Source organism: Megalobrama amblycephala, linkage group LG6, assembly GCF_018812025.1.
Source record: "Megalobrama amblycephala isolate DHTTF-2021 linkage group LG6, ASM1881202v1, whole genome shotgun sequence".
In the NCBI taxonomy this organism is placed as follows: Eukaryota; Metazoa; Chordata; class Actinopteri; order Cypriniformes; family Xenocyprididae; genus Megalobrama; species Megalobrama amblycephala.
Genome location: NC_063049.1, coordinates 19660907 through 19683896, shown reverse-complemented (window position 1 = coordinate 19683896; position 22990 = coordinate 19660907). Strand labels below are relative to the sequence as shown.

Sequence of the window (22990 nt, the reverse complement as noted above, 5' to 3'; positions counted from 1 at the left end):
CTCTCTTTAATAATGCATAAAAAGTGTTAGAAATAAATTCAAAATCTAAAAGAACTGGATAAAATAATATTGTCAATTCATTTGTTTTTAAAATTTGTATTTAAAAAAAAAGAAAGAACTATGTTCCACAATATTTCATTTCATATTTCATGTATACATGCCAGGAAGTGAAAATTCAAAATCAATTTTTTTTTTAATTATCATTTTTTAATTCAAGTTAATTGTGTTAGAAAGTCTTAGCAAAGCTTATCTAGCTTTTTCTAATAACAATGAAAAGTGTCATTACCAAATAGGAATAGGCAACATTTCTTACAAAACAAAAAAACACAGGATCCGCTGGAAGGCTGATCAGATCCTCATTTCAGTACAGTATGAAGAACTGTCTATGGTCAGGATTTCCAGTGGTCAAAAGTAATGCTCTACAGATCACAGAAAACAGGGACAGAAGTTCCAGCAGCGGCCGGTAGATGGCTCTGTTATGCCACGTGCGCTCACATCATGCGCGCCCGGACCTCCCACAATGCATCGCGGCTGCTAGTTTGGTTAGCCTACGCTTACCTGTGAACATACGGAACTGTACATACGGCGTCAGGGTTTCTTCGATTTTATACTGGTTTGCTTTAAGCGATATGCCTCCGAAAAAGCCAGCTCCAGCTACAGGCAGTAAGAAAACCCAAGAGAAGAAAAAAGAGAAGATCATTGAGGTGAAATTTGCGGCGTTTAGCACTCATGCAGCATGCTGAACACTGGGCCTTGTGCTCTGATTCACTTTCTAGCGCATTCCAGCAGCTTTTAATGACATTTAAAGCCTAAAATGAATGGAATAACAGGATAAGTAGTTATATTTTTGTTTAATGGGGTTAGACTAAGATGTCAAACGGTTATTGTCAGTTTAGTGGTGATTAAATAGGACATGACAGTGAATAGAGTCAAAGTCTACTGCTAGTAAGCCACATTCAGGCTGTCTCAACCCCAGTGAACTGTTCATTTAGACAGCACATTTAACCATCAATAGGGGTCGTTTGTACGTTTAATTTGAATGTGACAAAATGATTACCAGTTAGGGTGCTCTTTAGGTTTTCAGACATCGCCTTAGTGATCTAAAAATTCCTCTTTTAAGTTGCTTATGTGTTATTACTCAGTCTTAGAGGTAAATCTCTCTTTTGTGCTTTGTTCATTATTGATTATACATATTCTTTATGTAAGAAATGATTTGCTTGAAACCCTATGGCTCATTTTGTAAGCGTCACATGCTATTTTACATGTTATCAATTGATTATGTAACTTGATTTAGTATGGGCTGATTTTAAAATAATTATGTCATTGTCACTGTGTATTTGGATCGTTTCTGACAGGATAAAACCTTTGGACTGAAAAACAAAAAAGGTGCTAAACAACAGAAGTTCATTAAAGCTGTAACACAGCAGGTCAAGTTTGGACAGCAAAATGCTCGGCAGGTAATGATCTTAACACTGATTTTAGTGTTTTTATCTGAAGTCTGCATTTCTGAGCCAGTGTCCTGAACATCTGTGATATATTTTATTTGTAGATCGCAGCTGAAACTGAAAAGAACAAAAAGAAGGAAGACAAGAAGAAGGAATTGTCTGAGTTGAACGAGCTCTTTAAGCCAGTGGTTGCAGCTCAGAAAGTCAGCAAAGGTAAATGGTCTTTTGAATGAGGAAACCTTTCTTTGAATCTTGCAGCTCAATTCTAACCAGGGGTGTGTTTCACAAAATCATCGTTTGTCATCTTTGGTTGTAATGATCATAGATTACCGATTCCAAACGGCATCATAAAGTTTTGTGCTTGGAATTACAGCTCTTGATCTGGTTAGAAACCTTCTTGTATGACGTGTAGACTTAAAATGATCATGCTCTTGAGCAAATTAATAATCTACCATGCAGTACAATCTATATCTTTTATTCCACACACATACATATATTATGGGTGTAACAATGGTACACAAACATGACTGGTTAGTATGTACCTCGGTACTGAAGTCACAGTTCAGTACAGCAGGGTGGAGAAAACTAAACATAAATTTGCTTCTTTTTTCTTCTTTTATTAAACAGTGGTTTATTGAACAAATTGTGTCTTTAAATAAATTAAATTATAATATTTTCTTAAGGATAAAAAAAAAAAAACTATATACAAGGAGTCTTTACCAGCACATTTCTATAATAGGTTAATATTAACAACAGAGCCCAAACTATTAAATTTGGTTTCTAATTATTTTTTTTAAAATATAATAATCAACACTCAAATTAATAAAAACAAACATGTAAATTGCACATAAGGCAGGTTTTGCATTAACTTCTAAATCCTAATTTTAAAAAAAATATTTTTTTGCTCCAGTTAATTTCTGAATCATCTTGATGTTTCTGTTCTACTTAATTTCAGGTGTGGATCCCAAGTCCGTGCTGTGTGCTTTCTTTAAGCAAGGCCAGTGTACCAAAGGTGATAAGTGTAAATTCTCTCATGACCTCTCGTTGGAGAGGAAATGTGAGAAAAGAAGCGTTTATGTGGACGGCAGAGATGACGAGCTGGAGAAAGGTGAGTCCAATAGGACTTTCATGGGGCTACAAATTTGCATGGTATTAGTAAGCAGTAAGGTACTCAAGGCTGTGCTGTATCGTGAATAAGTCACAGCTGAAGGGCGTTGTTAAGCATGATGCAAAGCTGAGTGCCTGCAATCCCTTCAGCCGTGACTTATTTTAGGATACAGCACTAGACTCAAGTACCTTATTGCTTTTATAAAACAGTTACCACACAATATAAATATTTAAGCTACACAATTACCACACAATATACATTTTAAAGCCACACAATTACCACACAATATAAATTAATGCCAAAAATATGTATCGGTGCAACTTTCATGAAGTAAACTTTCACAAAAGCCTTCCTTCTGCCGGAAAAAATAGTCCCTGACCATGAACAGCAACAGAAGTTACATTATTACGCCATTAGATGACAGCAAAGACTGTGGCTGTTTCTCAATATGCGTTCTTAAGCGATCTTGCGTCCTTGTGTTCTTGTTCTACGTCATCATCAATGTCAAAGTACAGATCCAATACTCAAGAACAGAGGACGCATGAAAGTACCCGGATGTGTTCTTGATATCGAGGATGCATTGAATGCAAACTTGAGAGAATCGAACCGTTAAAAATCCCAGAAGATGCTGCGGGCGGGCGACATATGGAAGCCTGTAAGCTTTAAAGTTCTCGTTTTCACTTGTGAGATTCCCGCTACAAGCTCGCAAATACGTGACGGCTCGTGAAAGTAAACCATTTGTTTTGTTTAATTTTAATAAAGTGATAACCTGAAGAAAGCCTGCAGTATGTTTATTGGAATATAAAAAATAATCGTAACATTGACAAAGCATGTAACACAAAGGCTACTCATTTTCATAAATACACGCGTGACGCGGTGAAATAAAAAGATCTAAAATGATATGAAAACAATGTCTATAATAATATGAAAGAAATCTTTTAATAGGTTATGACAATTGTTTGTGATGTTATGTTGTATTTATTGTGCATTAGCCACTTAATATGCTGGGACGGTCAGTTGAGCAACAAGATCGCAGCACAAATAATCGCAGCACATCCTTCCGAGTTCGTTCTTTCAAGGTCACCTGGCAAGACCGGACTCCACGAGAACGCAAGTCCGTTCTCTGCATTCTTGGAATTGAGAAACAGCCTATCATTATGAGTGTGTCAGTCAGTAGCGAAGACTTTTATATTGAAAAGACTGAAATGTTGTGAACACGAAACAAGACGCAACTGACAAATGCTTTGAATAGCGCTGTCAGTCACGGGAAAACCCCTTAACTGTTAAAAGGACAAGATAATACATTGGACAATACATTTAAAAGGCATTTAAACATGTGTTTTATTATGAACAAAGGATTGACCTGAAGGAAAATGCTAAATCTGAATGGAGGTAATAAACTCGCTCACTCGATCTTTTTCTCACAATATTATTCAACGTAATACAGTAAGCTTCAATGAACAATATCAACTGAGAACAAACTGAGCTAAGAGTGGTTGCTAAGGATGTTGGGTAGTGATACACAGAACCATTGAGTGAAGCGGTCATAGCCGTGTTTTATCGTGAATAAGCTATTGACCAATCAGAATCAAGGACAGGAACTAACTGTTTTATAGACTACATTAATACATTTGAAAATGGATCATTTAGCAAGTTTTAACAAGTTTTCTTTTGGACTTTGGAATTGACATAAATGGAATTATTGCTTTGGTCAAGGGCCTGTTATTGTTTTGATGCAAAGGTTTTGAAATATTGGTTGCTCTTGTAATTTCTTTTGTTCATTTATGAATGCAGACACCATGGATAACTGGGATGAAAAGAAGCTTGAAGAGGTTGTGAACAAGAAACATGGAGAAGCTGAAAAGAAGAAAGCGAAGACACAAATTGTAAGTTCTGGAAGGAAATATAGTTGTACACTCAAATCATCGTGATATTACCATTGATGTGATTTGACTGGTGATTTTTTTTTTTTTTTTTTTTTTCTCAATTGTGATCAAAAAAGGGAACTTAACAAATAATTTTCATTTTAAGGTGTGCAAGTATTTCCTTGATGCTATTGAAAACAACAAATACGGCTGGTTTTGGGTTTGTCCCGGTGGAGGTGACAACTGTATGTACCGCCACGCTCTTCCTGTGGGCTTTGTTCTGAAGAAAGACAAGAAGAAAGAGGAGAAGATTGAGGAGGAGATCTCGTTGGAGGATTTGATAGAGACTGAGGTGAGAAAGAAGTGAAGAGATTAAGATCATCACAGAACATGATTTTGAAGTAAAGTGTCCTTAGTGATTTATCAGAAATGTTCATGTTGTAATGATCAGCTGTTATGATTGTAGCGATCTGCCCTGGGAGCAAACGTCACTCGAATTACTCTTGAAACATTCTTGGCCTGGAAGAAAAGGAAAAGGCAAGAGAAAATGGCTAAAGCAGAGCAGGACATGGAGAGAAAGAAAGCCGACTTCAAAGCTGGCAGAGCGCTTGGAGTGAGTAAAAAACAGTCACTAATATTCCTCCTCAGTTTGCCTGATCATTTAAAATACTGACATCAAGTCAGTCTCCTAGAAAAAGAGACTTATTCTTAAAATGTAGTGTGCAGTTGCGGTAAAAAGCGGTGGGTGGCAGTAAAGCTCTCAGATCTTGTTTGCTGCTGATTTAATGTGTCCTGGTTCTTCAAGATGCTTTCATGCTGTTCTGAAGCTGTTGTCTGTTGTTGAATGACACTCATCTCATGGTTTATTTCCTGCAGGTCAGTGGAAGGGAAGTGTTTGAGTTCAGACCTGAGCTTGTTGACGATGACGATGAGGAGGCTGATGATACTAAATACGCTAAAGATGATGATGATGACTCTGAAGTTTCTTACGAGGTGATGTGACACTACCTCATATCTCATAGACTTTATCTATATAAACATTTTACAAACAAATAACAGACTAGAATTATAAATCAATCATGTGATGTTTAATTTTATTGTCTGTGTTGCACTTTCATATAATACTCTGATTTATTTACATTCACTCTCTCCTCTTTGAGTCTTTCAGCAATATTAACATGATTGTCTGTCTAGGTGGGGGACTCAGATGAAGTTCAGGACCTTGACATTTCTAGATTTATCCCTAAAGAGGTGGATCACGCGGGTATAACGATGGCGTCAGCGGACAGGTTTACTGCCAGAGCCCCTCCTTCAAATGAGACAGATGGTGAGACTGAATATCTGAATATCTTCATTCCTAGTCAATTCACCTTTATTTCTATAGCGTTTTATGCTATACAGATTGTTTCAATGCAGCTACACTGTAAAAACAAAACAAAAATAACAGGAAAATAAGGGAGATACAAACTTCAAATTCAGCAAATTCAAATTCTGCTGTAAAGCTCTACAGAATATAATGGTGTCATTATTCAGCTCAGTTCAGTGTTCGTTCAGTTCAGTAACTGTAAAGTTCATCAGTAACACACCTGCTCCCCATTCACACCTGAGACCTTGTAACACTGAGTCACATGACACCGGAGAGACAAAATAGGTGTGTTCGAGCTCATGCAGCACTGCGCAGACCGATTGGCGGCTGACTTGAAGCAGTGCATTCCGGTTAGTACTTTTGTCCGACTTGAGCTGGCGCTGAAGGCATGTGACTGTGACGTATGATTTCAAAGTACCGCGAGAGCGATTCGAAAGCAGCCATCTGAGTCAGCCAGCGCAGCATCTCAAGAGGAGCTGCACGAGTTCTGATGATGACACAGCTGTTTCATGATTGGCCGGTTTCACCGCATGACAACGATCACGTGTGTTTCATGTTTATTGTCACGCCTTCAGTTCCACTAATGCTCACAAATCTATATTTTTATAACAGTTAAAGCTCTTTTCATGTAGTCGTGATGTTATATTGTGTCATGTTTATCAAAATAAAACTGATAAAAAGCATAGACCCTGCTACATTCGTATTTAAATAATATATGCTTATGTTGAACTTTATTCTTGTAAAAATACGCTGTAAGCAGTACATAAAGTATTGAATGAAAATGTATTTTTGAAAGATCGGTGTGTTAGTCAAATATTGCATTTATTTCACTTCAGCTGTGATAGCAGAAAGTGTGTGACTTCACGTCTCCGTTTTCAGCTCCTCCCCGCCTGCACACAGCTAGTCTCGCTGATCGGTTGCATCCGGCCGCAGCCGATGTCAAACACACCTAATGGCTAATTGGGCCCAATTTGGACATTTTCACTTAGGAGTGTACTCACTTTTGTGGCCTGCAGTTTGGACATTAATGGCTGTGTTGAGTTATTTTGAGGGGACAGCAAATTCACACTGTTATACAAGCTGTACACATTGCTTTACATTGTAGTGAAGTGTCAACTAAAACTGTGAACACTGATTTACTTTCCTGAGGTAAATGCAACATTAGGTGACATTGTTCACAAGCTTTTTTGACTTCTTTCCACGGTTGAAACACTGAGCAATTACTAGACGTGCTGCTGCTTGAACTGAGCTGCTACACATTCTGTTGGACTGTCATTTTTATGATTCTGCTAGAAAATGTTTTTATTCAGAAACATGTTTACATGGAATATTTCAGAATGTATCACCTGAATATATTTTAGATCATGTCAAGTTGAAATGTTTTCTATATTAATCTAAATATGGATTGTGATATTGAAAACAATCCATAAAATATAAATATTATTAAAAATGTAATAAGTAAACAAACTGTCTCATCACATTTAAGAGCATCAAAAAAAAACATTTGAGTTTAATTATATAATTGACAGCGTTTGAAAACTGATACTTTGTTTCTTATCAGAAGCAACAAAGCTCTTTGAGAGATTATTAGATGGGAAGCTCGCTACAAATAATATTTGGTGTAAGGAAAAACTGCAGACCTGGCAACCCTGGCTTGAACTAAGGGTAAATCATGGGGTCAAATAGAGCCTGCTGATATATATATATATATATATATATATATATATATATATATATATATATATATATATATATATATATATATATTTATAATAAAACTGTTAAGCCCTAAATTCAAAACGAGATTTTGCAGTCTGACATGTTTTTCAACCCCCTTTTGATTGACAAGATATCGTCGTCCCAGATTATCAGCTGTTTTTAAGCAATCGGCCGATGGCCAATAGTGAAAATATTTTTTTTTATTGGCTAATACCGATTATTGCCTGATATATTGGTGCATCCCTACAATATTTAATATAATTCACAGTGTCTTTTACCCAGTTGTTTTCTAGTGGTGATCACATAATACAAAAGTAGTCAAGTCACCTTTATTCATATAGCGCTTTATATAATACAGATTGTTTCGAAGCAGCTTTACAGTGATAAAAGGATAAAATGCACTGAGTTAATTCATTCAGTATTAGCATTTTCTTGTCAACAAGTAACTATTTACAGATTTAGATTTTTTTTTTTTTTTTTTAAACCACCTTATTAATTTGTGGACCTCAATTTGAGAACCACTGCTCAATAGTGATCTATATTTTATAGTGCTAATCATAACTACCTTTAGGCTATGTTCAGACTGCAGGCAAGAGTGGTCCTCCTTATTGCCTGCTCACAAATTCGCAGGCTTCCATGGCACATCAGCTTATTAAAGCTGCTGTCCGCAACTTTTGTTCAAAATTTACAAAAATTATATAATGAGAATGTACAAAATGAATCCATTTCCCAAACCGTGTTTCTGTCTTACCATGAATCATTATGGTACACTTATAATAAGTGTTTATATTTGGACTATTTCAGACCGGACTGGTAGGACCCGCCACAGAGTATCACAGTAACTGCGTGACTCGCCATAGACATACACAGAGAAAAGTAGCTCCGGCTACAATGTTCTTCCGCAAGGCGCGTGCAGTTCTGTTTATTAACCGCTAGAGGGCCAACAATTGCGGACTGTAGCTTTAAATGAACACGTTAAATTCTGATTTCTGTGTTCTCCGTGTTTACGTCCATGTGACCATGTGCTGCAAGCCATCTTAATGTTCTTTTGCACATTCGGGTAAGTTCAGGACTTTGATCAGTTTACTGATACATTTAAAAAAAATAATAATAATAATGTGAACAACAGCCATACAAAAAAAATCAGATCTAAGGCTTGCAGTGTTGAACGTAACCTTAGAGTTTCTGACCTCTTTGTCCTGAATAAGTGTCATAACTTACAATCAGGTCTCTGTTATTATCTATAAATGTCATTGTGATTCTTTTCTTCATGTCTATGTGCTGCCTTCTGATGTCACTGATCTCTGTTTTGTCTCTTCAGACAATAAATTGAGCGAGGCCTCGGGCGGAGCCATGGAGAACGGAGAACACAGCCCGGACCAGACGCTTGAGGACGGTGAAACCAATGATGAAGAGGAGTCGGAGGCAGTGCCAGTAGACGAGAACCTCTTTACAGGGGAGGACCTAGACGAACTGGAGGAGGAGCTCAACACACTGGACCTGGACGAGTGAAGACTGGGACTGTTGCATTATTCATGAACTACACATGGCTTGAAGTGAATGACAATATTTTCACAAATAACTACCACCAGAATTGCCATGTCAGAAACCGCTCTGCCTGCAATATGCACCCTCATCACTCGAGATGTCCCGGGACGCTAAAGGAGAGACTGGAGTAGGTGTTCATGTTCTCTCTAAGATTTAACTCTTTGCCCTGTTCCTTTTTTTTTTTTTTTTTTTTTTTTTTTTAATTGCAGTGTACCCCAAAAGCACAGTCAAGTGAGGGTCTGGTTCTACAGTGGAAACATGCTCCAAATATTTATGAGGCTGTTGATCTGATATTTCTGCATTCTCTTTTGGAAGACTTGATTAAATGATCATCTTTGTAAGTTCATGCGTATGAAATGATCCAGCATAAATCCTCTTCGAGGCGTTCAAGCACTATTGGAATCTGGTTTCCTCTTCTGCTGATTAAATGTTGCTTTAATGAAGACAAAGAATCAGTTGATCGGTATCATTACAGTTTTTAACATGTAACCAACTGCATGCCTGTATCAGGATCAGAATGTAAATGCTGAATAAGTGTGATGCTGACGTTCAAGTGTTCAATAATCAGTTGATCAGATTGAGGTGTTGAATGTGAAATCTCTCGGATGCAGATGTGGCATCTTCGCCTTATAGAAGGAGATGTGGAAGACGACATCATTACTAGTCAAATATGATGTTTAAAGTGTTTTCAGGAAGTGAGAAAGTGACAGAGATGAGCTTGTGAGATGAACTAGTAATGTCTGTCGTTTTTCTATTCAATTGTTTTAAACTGCCCTCCCACCAACACAACACAAGAAATTGTAAATAAAAGGATATCAGATACTGATTTTGAGTTAAGATGTCTAATTGTACCCCTTAATTAAGAGAGTGTTTAAGGAAAAGTGAAATTTGCAGATACTCTGGTCAAGATATGGATTGTGTTGTGCTCTACCAGATAATGATTTATTACATAATGTGCAATTTGGGTCAAAAACAAACCCATGTCTCTTCATTAACTGCTTACATTTAAAATGTAAAATGACATTCTTAACACATGATGGCGCATAATACTTGATTGATACAATGAATTGTTTTTTAATAGTAATGCCCCTTTAAGTTTTAAGAGCAAAACTATAAACACGTTAATTTAACTTACGCATATAAATAGAAGAAAAGCGCAGTATTAAAGTTAAGTCACGTCACATTTTAATGGAGCATTAAAGATTTTGTACTTTTATTATAGTTTGTAAGTCTGAGGAATGAAATTAGAGAAATTCAATGAGAAATATTAGAAGACAATGGGAATTTAAACGTTTTTGTTTATGGATGGAAAATTTAGCATTCGATATAAAGAAGTTGGCAAAAATTAATGATGACCATTTAAGTCAAGAAATGCTGCGGAAATTCATATTAACGTCACTGACGTTTCAGCAGGTTTATTTTCACTTCCTGTCCAGACCAGAGGCACGGCTCCATCCAAAATGACAACAGTCATTACTCATTACTTCAGTTTTAGTTAACGACATGGCTGACTAAAATGTTTCTTTGAAGAACTTTGGTTTTGTGCATGATAACATGACAGTTTTCATTAAAACAGTGCAAATAGTAACTAGATTACAAAGCAAGATAGGCCTATTATAAATGCAATGTTTTTAGGAGTAAAACTATAAACAAATGTTGATTCAAATCCAGTCATTTCCAGTATTTTGCGGATTGCCACTATCATGAAGGCTGTAGATCGCTTCATGACTTAAGTCATCAGGTGAGTGTTAGATAAAATAAAATAAATTTATTTTTTAATTACTTATACAGCAACAACTACATCCAGGGTTGACAACTTTGGTTGTCTGGTTGGAGACTGGAATGAGATTTTGATGACTCAGTCGATTACATGCCCCAACAATTGGATACTCTTCTTATAAAACTAATTTCTTGGTGAATTATATGACGCATTAAAATGCATGTGCCCATTTTCCCATGTCTATGTTCCCAGGGTCTTATGTTCCCCAGATTTATATGGAACATAATGCAGACATTAAATAAGGTCCTATGTCCATAATGTATAAACGTTATTTAATCTATTAATGAAATACACTTTTTATTTTTCCTTTTTTTTTTTTTGTCCCATAAAACCTATAATGCTGCTACTGTGTTTTTTTTTATTTTATTTTTTTATTTTTTTATGGTGAAGTCCTGGCAACCACAGCTGCCTTTTTTTTTTACTGTAAATTGTATGGGTTTATATAGGAATCTGAACAAAAAAAAATCACAAGCTATGGAATGTGACATGGATTATTGTAAGAACTCGTCAAACTAAGGTTTTTATTAATTTATTTGTTTGTTTGTACCCCAGCACTGCCTTATGGCTCTCAATATAATAGGCCTACTTGAGGGAACTAAATAAATGGTTTGAATAATGAAATCACAAAAGGTCATAGCCTCTTTAGGTTAGGGTTAAGGCTCTGGGAAAATGAGTCCTGTCTTTTTAAATCGATTACTTAATGTGTGTTAACAGACCATTGAACTGGGGAACATGGGACCCTGGGAACAAAGAACCATTTTTCTATGTTCATTATGTGTCATATAAATCTGGGGAACATAGGACCCTGGGAACAGCTATGCCTCCCCCTGCTGCAATACAAACGTGTTTTTCACTACTGTAAGTTTCTCTAGGGTGCATTTGTTAAAGTTATTATTTTTGTTTTGTTTTTGCACACAAAAAGTATTCTTGTTTCTTCATAACATTAAGGTTGAACCACTGTGTCACATGGACTATTTTAACAATGTTTTTCTGGACCTTAAATGTGGTAATTAATTTGCTGTCTATTGAGGAGTCAGAGAGCTCTCGGTTTCATCAAAAATATCTTAATTTGTGTTCCGAAGATGAACGAAGGTCTTACGGGTGTGGAACGACATGAGGGCGAGTAATTAATGACAGAATTTTCATTTTTGGGTGAACTAACCCTTTTAAGCTCCGGTTTATGATATTAAGATTACTTGGATTTACCTGTTATAATTTATAATTGTTGTATTTAAATAATTTTCACTGCTGTAATCTGCTATATTTACATGATCACAATGGCCAGCCCTTTCTTACTTACCTGTAATTCAGATGTTGTTCTGTGATCTTCTGCCAGAAACATTGGGTCAATCTGCTCTTGTCCAGAATCAGGTGGTTTGTCTTCGTCTGGCATCTCCGCTGAGACCTGTCCACTATGGGTGACCCTACCAGTAGTTGTGAAGTACCAGTGGCGTAGCTCTCAGCATCACTGATGCACACAAGCCCTCACAGCACGTCAAGCTGCAAACCGTGTGAGGGACCCTAACCTACCCTAACCTAACTGCTTAAAAGCAACCACAGATCGACCAAGCCCTCAAAACCTCCTGACAACCACATAGCAATTCACGGAAAACAAAGCAGAAGAGTCCAGCAACTGCAAAATGACACGCTAACAACCACCCAAAAAACCTTAGTAAACGCATGTCAAGCACAGGAGACCATCCAAAACATCCCGACCATCGGTACAACTTAGGAGCTGCATATCAACGCATTGACAATACCAAAAACATCCAAACAACACAACAGCATTGTGCTATAAACTTAATTCATAAAACTATAAACTTACTCTGACTATATACAGTATTTACATGCGTCGGTCCCGCTGTGTGATCCTCCGGCTCCATGTGACGCTGTGATGACTCAGTATCTGGGCTTCTTTCTTCGGGGTTCCTCAGGCAGGGGCTCTTCACTGATGTCCACGTGGATTCGAGGAGCGAAGCTTCTGCTGGTTGAGGAGAAGCTCTCAGTGATCAGGACGCGTCCATCAGGCTGCTCCGTCTCCACCAGTGAAGGGCGCTTGAGTGTCTCCCACAGCCGCTGCTTGATCTTCAGTCCCAGCTCAAGACTGTAGGGACGGCGGCGACCACAGCGTGTCTTCATCATGGGCTCCACCACAGAGCTGTAGATGTCCTGGTAGTCCTGCACGCTGCAGCCGTGGATGGAGACCGGCTCTTCCTGCTGACACACATCCACTGAAGACACTGAGGCTGCTGGACGGATGTCAGGAAGGACAGCAGCGTTCTTCAGGTAGCGCTCCTCCAAACCTGTGGGTCTTTGAGCTTTCCCAGAGATGCAGCTGTAAGTGTGATCCAACCTGATTACAGCTGCCAGCTGTGAAAGCTCACAGGGGTCTGGACTGGAAGAGACGCCCTCCACCAAGAATCCCCTCAGGTGTGTGGGAAGAGCCCTGGATCTTCTCGGGCGACGCTGCATCATGATGGTGAATGGAGAAACTCTTTCCAAACTGGACAACTTGATGAAACTTACCAAACTGTATAGATGTGAAGAGCTTGTAGCTTCAAGGCTTCAGAAACAGTTGTTTTGATTTCAAATATCAACTCAAGCTGCTGGACTGACAGAGAATGTTGAGGCTCATTTAAATGAAAACAACACTTGATATCATCAGTAAGTCAAGCTCTGTGTTACATATACTAGCTTCTCTTACTATTAGCTCTATTATATATATATATGTGTGTGTGTGTATGTGTGTGTGTGTGTGTGTGTGTGTTAAGGCCAGCATCACTAATACTCTTCTTTGTCAGTAGTTAATGAACAATTAGTGTTTTGAGCAAATCTTCTAAGTGAACGAATCATTCTTGCACTGAAGTGTTCTTCTTTAAACTGCTTTGGTGGCTTTTCTTGCTATAGCACTTTAGCAAAAGCCAGTTCATTTGTTGTGAATATGCTGTATGAATATGCCAAGATGTTTGTAAATGAATACACATATGCAGATACAATGATGTTATCTTATTTCTTCAATCTCAAGTCCAGCAGCTGACAAAAGTAATGTAAAAAAAACTCATCAGCTTTGTTGTTGTTTTTCAATATTTCTTTTAAATAGATTTGTAGACAAGCTTTGCCCATCAGCATTGCTCATATATTGGTCTATCTGTTTATAGGTTCACTTGCTTGAGTTTGGTTGCTCACATTATTTAACCTGTTAACCTGCGTGAGGACGCCGACGGGGACTGTTTCTTGTTTTTCTCAGTTATTTTGCTTTATTTCCAGATTTAATCATAGGATCATTCTTTCACGTACGCTCATGTGCACTCTTCTAAAACTGTGCTTTAAATCTCTTGATAAACTAAAAGATGTAAATGACATTTGTATATATTCGAAATGAAATATATAGATTGTACTGAATGTCAGCTTGCTTATTTTGCTCAAGAGAAGAATTTAGTAAGTCCCCATATTATAAAAACACGAAACTATGCTGTTAATGATGCTGTTTGAGAATGCTCGTTGGAACTATTTTTTGGGGAAACACCGACTCTTTGAACTATTCTGATAAAGACTTGTGACCATAGTTGGCTAACGATGCTTTCGGGAAACGTAGTGTCTGGTTTTTAAGGTGCTACAGAGGATGTTTTGTTTTATACATTTTTGCAATATTACTTGAAACTGTCTTTACTAACTGATAAAAGACTATTTATTAGGTGCACTGAAAGGAATAATATTAATATACATCATCTGTGCACGAGGTAGGGCCTTAAAAACATCAGCCAATCGTTTACGCGATCATCGCGTAAACGATTGGCCCTCTCGCTTGTCAATCACTGCCATGACGTTCCTTGTGAGAGACGAGCGCGCTCCAGTAACTTTCCACAGGCGCCGCATGCAATGTTTTTGTCAGAGGTAACAACTGCAGATTATGAGTTACCTGCAGTGAGTCCGACATAATGAATCCACTAACACGACACAGCGAATGCTGGTGGTAAACAATCACTCGTGTTCCAATACTCGTGCACGAGTTTTGGGAGGCGTTCCCTCGAAACGAGCTGTGAAGGAGGGGGGTTGTTCTTACGCATGCGCTCATTTCAAAAACTCAGTAACAGTCTTTGGTTTCTCAGTCGATGAAAAGATCCTCTGTAGTACCTTTAAGATATGCTTTTTTTGGCCAGTAAATAATGGCTCAAATACCTGTAAATTGACTAGCACAAACCTTAGTAAATCACCAGTGATTCATTTAAATACTCTTCTCCGATAAATTTTGTGTCTGAAAGGGAAACTCTTACAAATGCATATTCAATAAGGTCAACCGCAAAAATAACCCTGTCCACGCCTTTTCATAAAAATTATTTAAACCACTTATTTTGATTCAACACCATTGTATTAGGTTTCTGGTTCAAATGTAATTGCTTCATGTTAAATTGACTTGAAACGATTACTTTTTGACTTAACTTGATGTTTTCATATTAAAATAACATGTCTCAATCAAGTAAACTCAAAAAGGACTCAAATCAAACAGGACTTCCTATCATGCTTTGCAAAGGGGCTGATCTGGGAAAGTAAATGTTGCAATAAAGTGTTATTTTAAGCAGTTTTAAGCAAGATGAGAATATGGAGAGACTTTTTAATGTTTACTTTCTATTATGATGGTATTTAAAAGTTCCTGTTACGTAATAGTTTTGGGGTTACCATTGTGGTGAAGTGTTGAGCTTGTGCTTGGGTTGAGGACCTGCTAACAGCAATTAGAGTTGTTTTAATAATAAAAAACAACTTTGGGCATGCCATGAATGTAAGGAAACCATCTTCTAGCTAACACCTAACAATAAAAATATTTTTTACAGAGTAAGGATTTTATTAATTAATTATTTTTTTGTTTATATAAAAAAAAAACTTTAGGTTGTGAACAAGAATCATGAGAGGCTGAACAGTTACTGGCAAGATAATGATCTTCAGTCATTAATGCCGTTTGACATCAACAGATGTGGACCACAAAACCAGTCATAAGTCACACAGGTATATTTGTAGCAATAGCCAACAATATATTGTATGGGTCAAAATTATCGATTTTTCTTTTATGCCAAAAATCATTAGGATATTAAGTAAAGATATTTTGTAAATTTCCTACCATAATATATCAAAAATGTATTTTTGTGAGAGGATATGCATTGCTAAGGACTTCATTTGGACAACTTGAAAGGCGATTTTCTTAATATTTTGACTTTTTTGCACCCTCAGATTCCAGATTTTCAAATAGTTGTATCTCTGCCAAATATTGTCCTATCCAAACCATACATCAATGGAAAGCTTATTTATTCATCAATTCCGATTCTCAATTACAAAAAAAGACCCTTATGACTGGTTTTGTGGTCCAGGGTCACAAATAGTCTTTGTTTTATTAATTTTAAGGTGTGCAAGTGTTTTCTTGACACTACTGAAAACAGCAAATACAGTAAAACCACACTTTTCCTATGGGATTTGTTCTAAAAACAAGAAGAAAAGAATGAGGAGGAGATCTCGCTGAAGGATTAGATAGAGACAGAGCTGAGAAGCAAGAGAATAGAGACATTTAAAACATAATTTCATCTCTAAGTTTGTCTGATTTAAAAAAAAAAAAATTGTGACATCAACATTGTCTCCTGAAAAAAAGGACTTATTCTTAGTTGTTAAAAATGCTGTTTTGGCTCCGAATTAAATGGGTATTTTGACGGTGATGCTTTGGTTTGACCAGAGGGTGGCAGTAAAGCTCTCAGATCTTGCGTTTGCTCCTTTGTCCTGGTTTTTCAAGATTCTTTCACACTGTTTTGGCGTCTGTTGTTGATGCAAAAACTTGGGAAAATGAGATCCAGGCAGTAGATAAAGTTGATGAAAAATTATTTATTCATTACAATTAAATTTAGCCTCACACGCAAACCTTAATCGATAATGAAAATACTTAATAAAACCAAAAGGTAAAATAACCATCTTAAAGGAGTAGTCAATATTTAATAATAAATTTAGAGTAGGCCTATTGTAAAATCCAGAGTATTGTATCTAATAGATGAAAATTTAAAAAAAGAATTAAAACATTAAGACCTTTGCAGATAAGAGAGAAGAAGCAGAAGCCCAGGAGAGCAAAGGAGAGAAAAAGCTAAATTATCAACAACTCAGTCCATGTTATACTATAAGCATACAGGGAAATTCCCAACCCACTCAAACTGATGTTTTTGTTAAAATAAAGGTTAAAAATGATTTCACCCATTACGTCATCGACTGGTCCAGTGTCAAAAATAGTTGTTTTAACCCTTAGGGAATTTTGCAAATCTTACTGTTAAATGTCAGCAGACATATTTTGATCAGATTCAGATGAGCACTAATTCTGAAAAACATCACTTCTGCAGTACTTGGCAGGAGTCCAATATCTAACCACAAACATGTCAGTGTGACCTGTCACACCGGAACACTTGAAGAACAACTGAACATAACAAGCATACATACTCTTAAATATAAAATGAGAATAACCATAAGGGTACAATAACAAGTAAATACTTGAAAATATGATAAGAATCAATATATATAAAGTAGAAGTACATAGATAAATGAAATCAAAAGTAAAACTGATAAATCATAAGCCATAAACGATTAACATAAATATTAATAAAAATGCATGAATATGAATATTGACCATTTCGGATCCACCAGTTGTGTTGAATGAGACTCATCTCATGGTTTCCTATCCTGCAGGTCAGTGGAAGGCAAGTGTTTGAGTTCAGGCCTGAGCTTGTTAAGGATGACAGCTGTGAGGCGGATAAAACTAAAACGCTAAACATGATGCAAGTGCTCCACCCACAAATGACACAGATGGTGAGATGCTTTTGAAAATGTGACTTGTTTCAATTAGACACTCTTGTCTCTTTTTCCAAACTGTGAATAAATAATAAAAAACTGTGAAGCTAAGACCTCCTACTAACACACTATAAGAAATTGTAAATAAAAGCATCCAGAAACGAAAAACAAAAAAACTTCTACAAGAATATTGTAAGCATAAACATTTCCCCTTCTTAATCAGTGGTGAGCTTGTCACCTCTGAAACCATATATTTACATAATGTACCAAGCATCAACAAATTTGTCCTTATGTTTAGCAACAGATCATAAACATTCTTAACATAACACTACTCGACTAAATGCTTGGCTTGGGCTGTTGAAAGATGGCCAACATGGTCTGGCATTTCCTATGATTTGCTTGATAAGGCATGATCACCCCTGCCACATTCACACAAATAAGTAATATATTGCAGTGTGTGTATAAATCACTTACAGAGCCATTATGGTTCCACAAAAGAATCCTAAAAATTGTGCCAGTTGATAAATCACATAGCCCTGTCCTGATATATATAACAACATAATTTTAAATATAGACAGACATGATTTCTTTGCAGAGGCTGCAGTGAATGACTCCATGGTTTTTATAAGGGCATTGATCTGAGGGTACCTTCTCTTCCCCATCACCTAGGACCATGTAGTCCTTGTCTCAGCTCAAAAAAACAAAAAAAACAAAGTAATACTTCAAATTGTGCCATAGTTTTACATTGTTTATCAACTTTAGTATGTTAAAAATAGGGAATGGATATGTATTTAGAAGCTTGAGTGTAGTTGTTGACCATAAATCTTTAAGACTGAGCTGATTTCTACTATGATCTGTTTGAGTGTTTATTTTCAGACTTTTTGTTGTTAAGGACCTGAAGTCTTCATCCAGAGAAATGTGTAAATTGAGTCTATTGAGTCATCTTGCCCCATGTTACCCTAAGTCTTTATTTATTAGTGTGTATAGGAACACAGGAGATCGCTAGAGATATGAAACTCAGGAATGCAGGAAAATAAATACACCACACAGAGTACATAAAGACGAGAACCGACAATGAACTGAAGAGGTAGTACAGTGGGTACGGAAAGTATTCAGACCCCCTTAAATTTTTCACTCTTCGTTATATTGCAGCCATTTGCTAAAATCATTTAAGTTCATTTTTTTCCTCATTAATGTACACACAGCACCCCATATTGACAGAAAAACACAGAATTGTTGACATTTTTGCAGATTTATTAAAAAAGAGAAACTGAAATATCACATGGTCCTAAGTATTCAGACCCTTTGCTCAGTATTTAGTAGAAGCACCCTTTTGATCTAATACAGCCATGAGTCTTTTTGGGAAAGATGCAACAAGTTTTTCACACCTGGATTTGGGGATCCTCTGCCATTCCTCCTTGCAGATCCTCTCCAGTTCTGTCAGGTTGGATGGTAAACGTTGGTGGACAGACATTTTTAGGTCTCTCCAGAGATGCTCAATTGGGTTTAAGTCAGGGCTCTGGCTGGGCCATTCAAGAACAGTCACAGAGTTGTTGTGATGACTCTCCTTCGTTATTTTAGCTGTGTGCTTAGGGTCATTGTCTTGTTGGAAGGTAAACCTTCGGCCCAGTCTGAGGTCCTGAGCACTCTGGAGAAGGTTTTCATCCAGGATATCCCTGTACTTGGCCGCATTCATCTTTCCCTCGATTGCAACCAGTCGTCCTGTCCCTGCTGCTGAAAAACACCCCCACAGCATGATGCTGCCACCACCATGCTTCACTGTTGGGACTGTATTGGACAGGTGATGAGCAGTGCCTGGTTTTCTCCACACATACCGCTTAGAATTAAGGCCAAAAAGTTCTATCTTGGTCTCATCAGACCAGAGAATCTTATTTCTCACCATCTTGGCAAACTCCATGCGGGCTTTCATGTGTCTTGCACTGAGGAGAGGCTTCTGTCGGGCCACTCTGCCATAAAGCCCTGACTGGTGGAGGGCTGCAGTGATGGTTGACTTTCTACAACTTTCTCCCATCTCCCGACTGCATCTCTGGAGCTCAGCCAGACGACTTCTTTACCTCTCTCACCAAGGCTCTTCTCCTCCGATAGCTCAGTCTGGCCGGACGGCCAGCTCTAGGAAGGGTTCTGGTCATCCCAAACGTCTTCCATTTAAGGATTATGGAGGAACCTTAAGTGCAGCAGAATGTTTTTGTAACCTTGGCCAGATCTGTGCCTTGCCACAATTCTGTCTCTGAGCTCTTCAGGCAGTTCCTTTGACCTCATGATTCTCATTTGCTCTGACATGCACTGTGAGCTTTAAGGTCTTATATAGACAGGTGTGTGGCTTTCCTAATCAAGTCCAATCAGTATAATCAAACACAGCTGGACTCAAATGAAGGTGTAGATCCATCTCAAGGATGATGAGAAGAAATGGACAGCACCTGAGTTTTTCTTTTTTAATAAATCTGCAAAAATGTCAACAATTCTGTGTTTTTCTGTCAATATGGGGTGCTGTGTGTGCATTAATGAGGGAAAAAAATGAACTTAAATGATTTTAGCAAATGGCTGCAATATAACAAAGAGTGAAAAATTTAAGGGGGTCTGAATACTTTCCTTACCCACTGTATATACCAGTGGTGTGCGGTGGTGTTTTAAAATGAGGCAATGTCCTCACATTTTATATATATGGAAATATGTGTATATATATATATATATATATATATATATATATATATATATATATATATATATATATCAAATGTAAGTTTATGTCCCTTTCCTGGTTAAACATTACATAAAAAACAGAGACCAAATACAATTTTATTTTGTATTTTTACACTATGTAATGTTCTATTTATTAAAACCAAGTATAAATTTCATCAAGTTAGTGTTTTTATGTATTTTTACATATTTTATTTGTGAACTAATGTTCATCTTTTCTTTTTGATAGTCAACTTATTTTCTACAGTCATCAAGCTTGTACACATTGGTCACAGACACAAAGATGTACCTTTAATTTCCCCAAGCTGATTGTTCTCGTCATGTTTTCATGCCATTTCAGGTTTGATTTTGACATGACATAAAGCAGTGATATTTAAGTGAGTTTTTTACTTTAAAAAAAAAAAGAGTCTTCCCATTAACGGCATCATTGTGTTCATTCAGGCTGATTCAAGAATACGCAGGAAAATAGGAGGCAGTATTTATCGCATGAACCAATCATATCTAATCATAACCAATCACATAGCTCAATGGAGGCATTGTCTCCTCTTATGTGACTTTACCCCTATTCATTCTCAGTTACCCCCCACCAAACCCAGCACACACTTTAGGGGGGTCTATTAAAACTCAATGAGCTGAGAGGAGGCATGAAAGACGTGGACTCCCACTGTAACTTTACCTGCAACTGCAAGTGTTGATGTAGGACAGTGTTACTTTATAAAACGAGTGACTTTTACACTTTTTAATGTCACATTTTGTAATATTTGCATTTTTTATTTTTGTAATACAGATTATTTTCTCATCCAGTTATTGTTAGGAGACACTGCCTCCCTTGCCTTCCATTGAGGAAAATCCCCTGATAAATACACATGGACAAACAAGGGAAATGAACGACCAGGGCAACTAACAATGGAATAATCAAGACTAAACTGAAAGAAAACACAAGAAACAAACACATGAATGAAAAGACAATGAAACTAAACATAACACTAACATTAAAGCTGCAAGCAGTGATGAAAGGGCCCTCGTACCCGGGGCCACCGCCACCCGGAGGCCTTAGGAAAACAGTGACCAGTGGGCGCCATGCATTTAAGCATGTAAATATAGGAAAAATATGGCAAAGTCATTTTGACGTGACCAAATATGATGTTGATCTGGTTAAATCTCTACGAGGAGTTAATCACAGTGTAAAACATGTCATTTCCTGTTGCCCACAGGTGGCGCTATGACTGTAACTGAATATTAGCATGTAGATGTCTTGAGGCCAGGACTTTAATAAAACATGTGGAATCTGGAGGATATCGGACATTGTATGCCCAAGTTACAACATCTTCCTGTTTCATGGTGAAACATCAAACTTTGTCAGGCCACCACGGACACGCTCTTCAGCGAAAAACTAATTTCTCAAAGGCCTTTAGATTAGACTGACCAAATATGATGTTGATCTGATTAAAGCTCTATGAGGAGTTTGTTAAAGTACAACGTCTGGAAAATTGCAAAAACTGCAAAATAGTTTGCAGAGCAAATTCAAAATATCTCACCTCCTGTTGGGTTTACAGTTTTTGCACCCAGGGACTTTTTTGTAGGTATTGAGCTGTTAGATCCATCTACCGATTTTTTTTTTTTTTTATACGTTGAAATTTTGTAGGTGGCGCTATCAATCCATTTTGCCACACCTAATTCTGAAACCCATATCGGACGTAAATTTTGACTGCTTCTGATGCATGTGCAAAGTTTCATGAGTTTTCGAGCACGTTTAGGCCCTCAAAAATGTGAATTATTTTGGAGAACAAGAATAATTGACCGAGCAATTCCAAAAGGGTCCTCACACCATCGGTGCTCGGGCCCTAATTACACCACCCTTCCGGAAGGTGCGTCCTCGCACCATAGAAAATAGTTCAAGAGAGGAGAGAGGGAGGGGGTTTTAGAAGGTGGAGACAGAGCTGGCAATGGGCAGGAAACTGGAGGGACCGACAGACGGAGGTGGAGCCGAGAAAGGTGGAGACCCAGGCGTAGACGAGAGGACGAGGGTCCAGGGTGACACCGTAAGACAGTGAGACCAAGGTGGAGCCGCTGGCTTGCGGGATCAAGGTGGAGACAGGGGCCTGGGTGACAGCAGAGAGGGCAAGGACATAGGAGGAACTGAAGGAAAGGTGTAGCCAAAGGGGTGGAGAGCTGAGGCACAGCTGGAGGCCCGGAAGTCCTCAGCGAAACCAGGACAGCGGTGGTACAATGCAGAGCTGAAGTATTGAGGGATGACGGTCCACGGTAAGGCCAAGGCAAAGCCAAAGGTGAACTGCTCTGACTCCTGGGGGGGACCTGGCGGTAAGCTCTGGCCTCAGGACGGATGCAGTAACCGGTTCTGGCTCCAGGGTGGATGCTGTGGTTGGCTCTGGTTCCGGGGATGGAGGGAGCACTAGTCCGTGGTCTTCGGCGGGTGCTGGCTCGGGCTCTGGGTCCGTGGCGGGCATAGGCATTGTCCTAAGGTCCACGGTGGAAGATCTCTCTGGCTGTCTGTGACTCTCCAGGCTGGGACAATGTGTCCTTCCTGGAGCAGGCAGAGAGATTGTACTGTTCCAGGGAGTCGGAAGTGATGTTGTCCTTCTCGACGTCTCCCACAGTGAAGGAGGATCT

General features: G+C 38.0%; 1 protein-coding gene across 1 annotated transcript; it reads left to right on the top strand.

Annotated features, from left to right (window-relative positions):
• The first annotated feature begins 476 nt into the window (after positions 1 to 476).
• On the top strand, positions 477 to 9877 carry zc3h15 (zinc finger CCCH-type containing 15). The gene is made up of 10 exons (XM_048193255.1): positions 477 to 704; positions 1356 to 1457; positions 1550 to 1658; positions 2401 to 2553; positions 4348 to 4439; positions 4585 to 4770; positions 4885 to 5031; positions 5295 to 5411; positions 5613 to 5745; positions 8825 to 9877. The coding sequence occupies exons 1-10, from the start codon at positions 630 to 632 to the stop codon at positions 9013 to 9015; spliced, it is 1305 nt and encodes a 434-aa protein (XP_048049212.1). The 5' UTR covers positions 477 to 629; the 3' UTR covers positions 9016 to 9877.
• The last annotated feature ends 13113 nt before the right edge of the window (positions 9878 to 22990 follow it).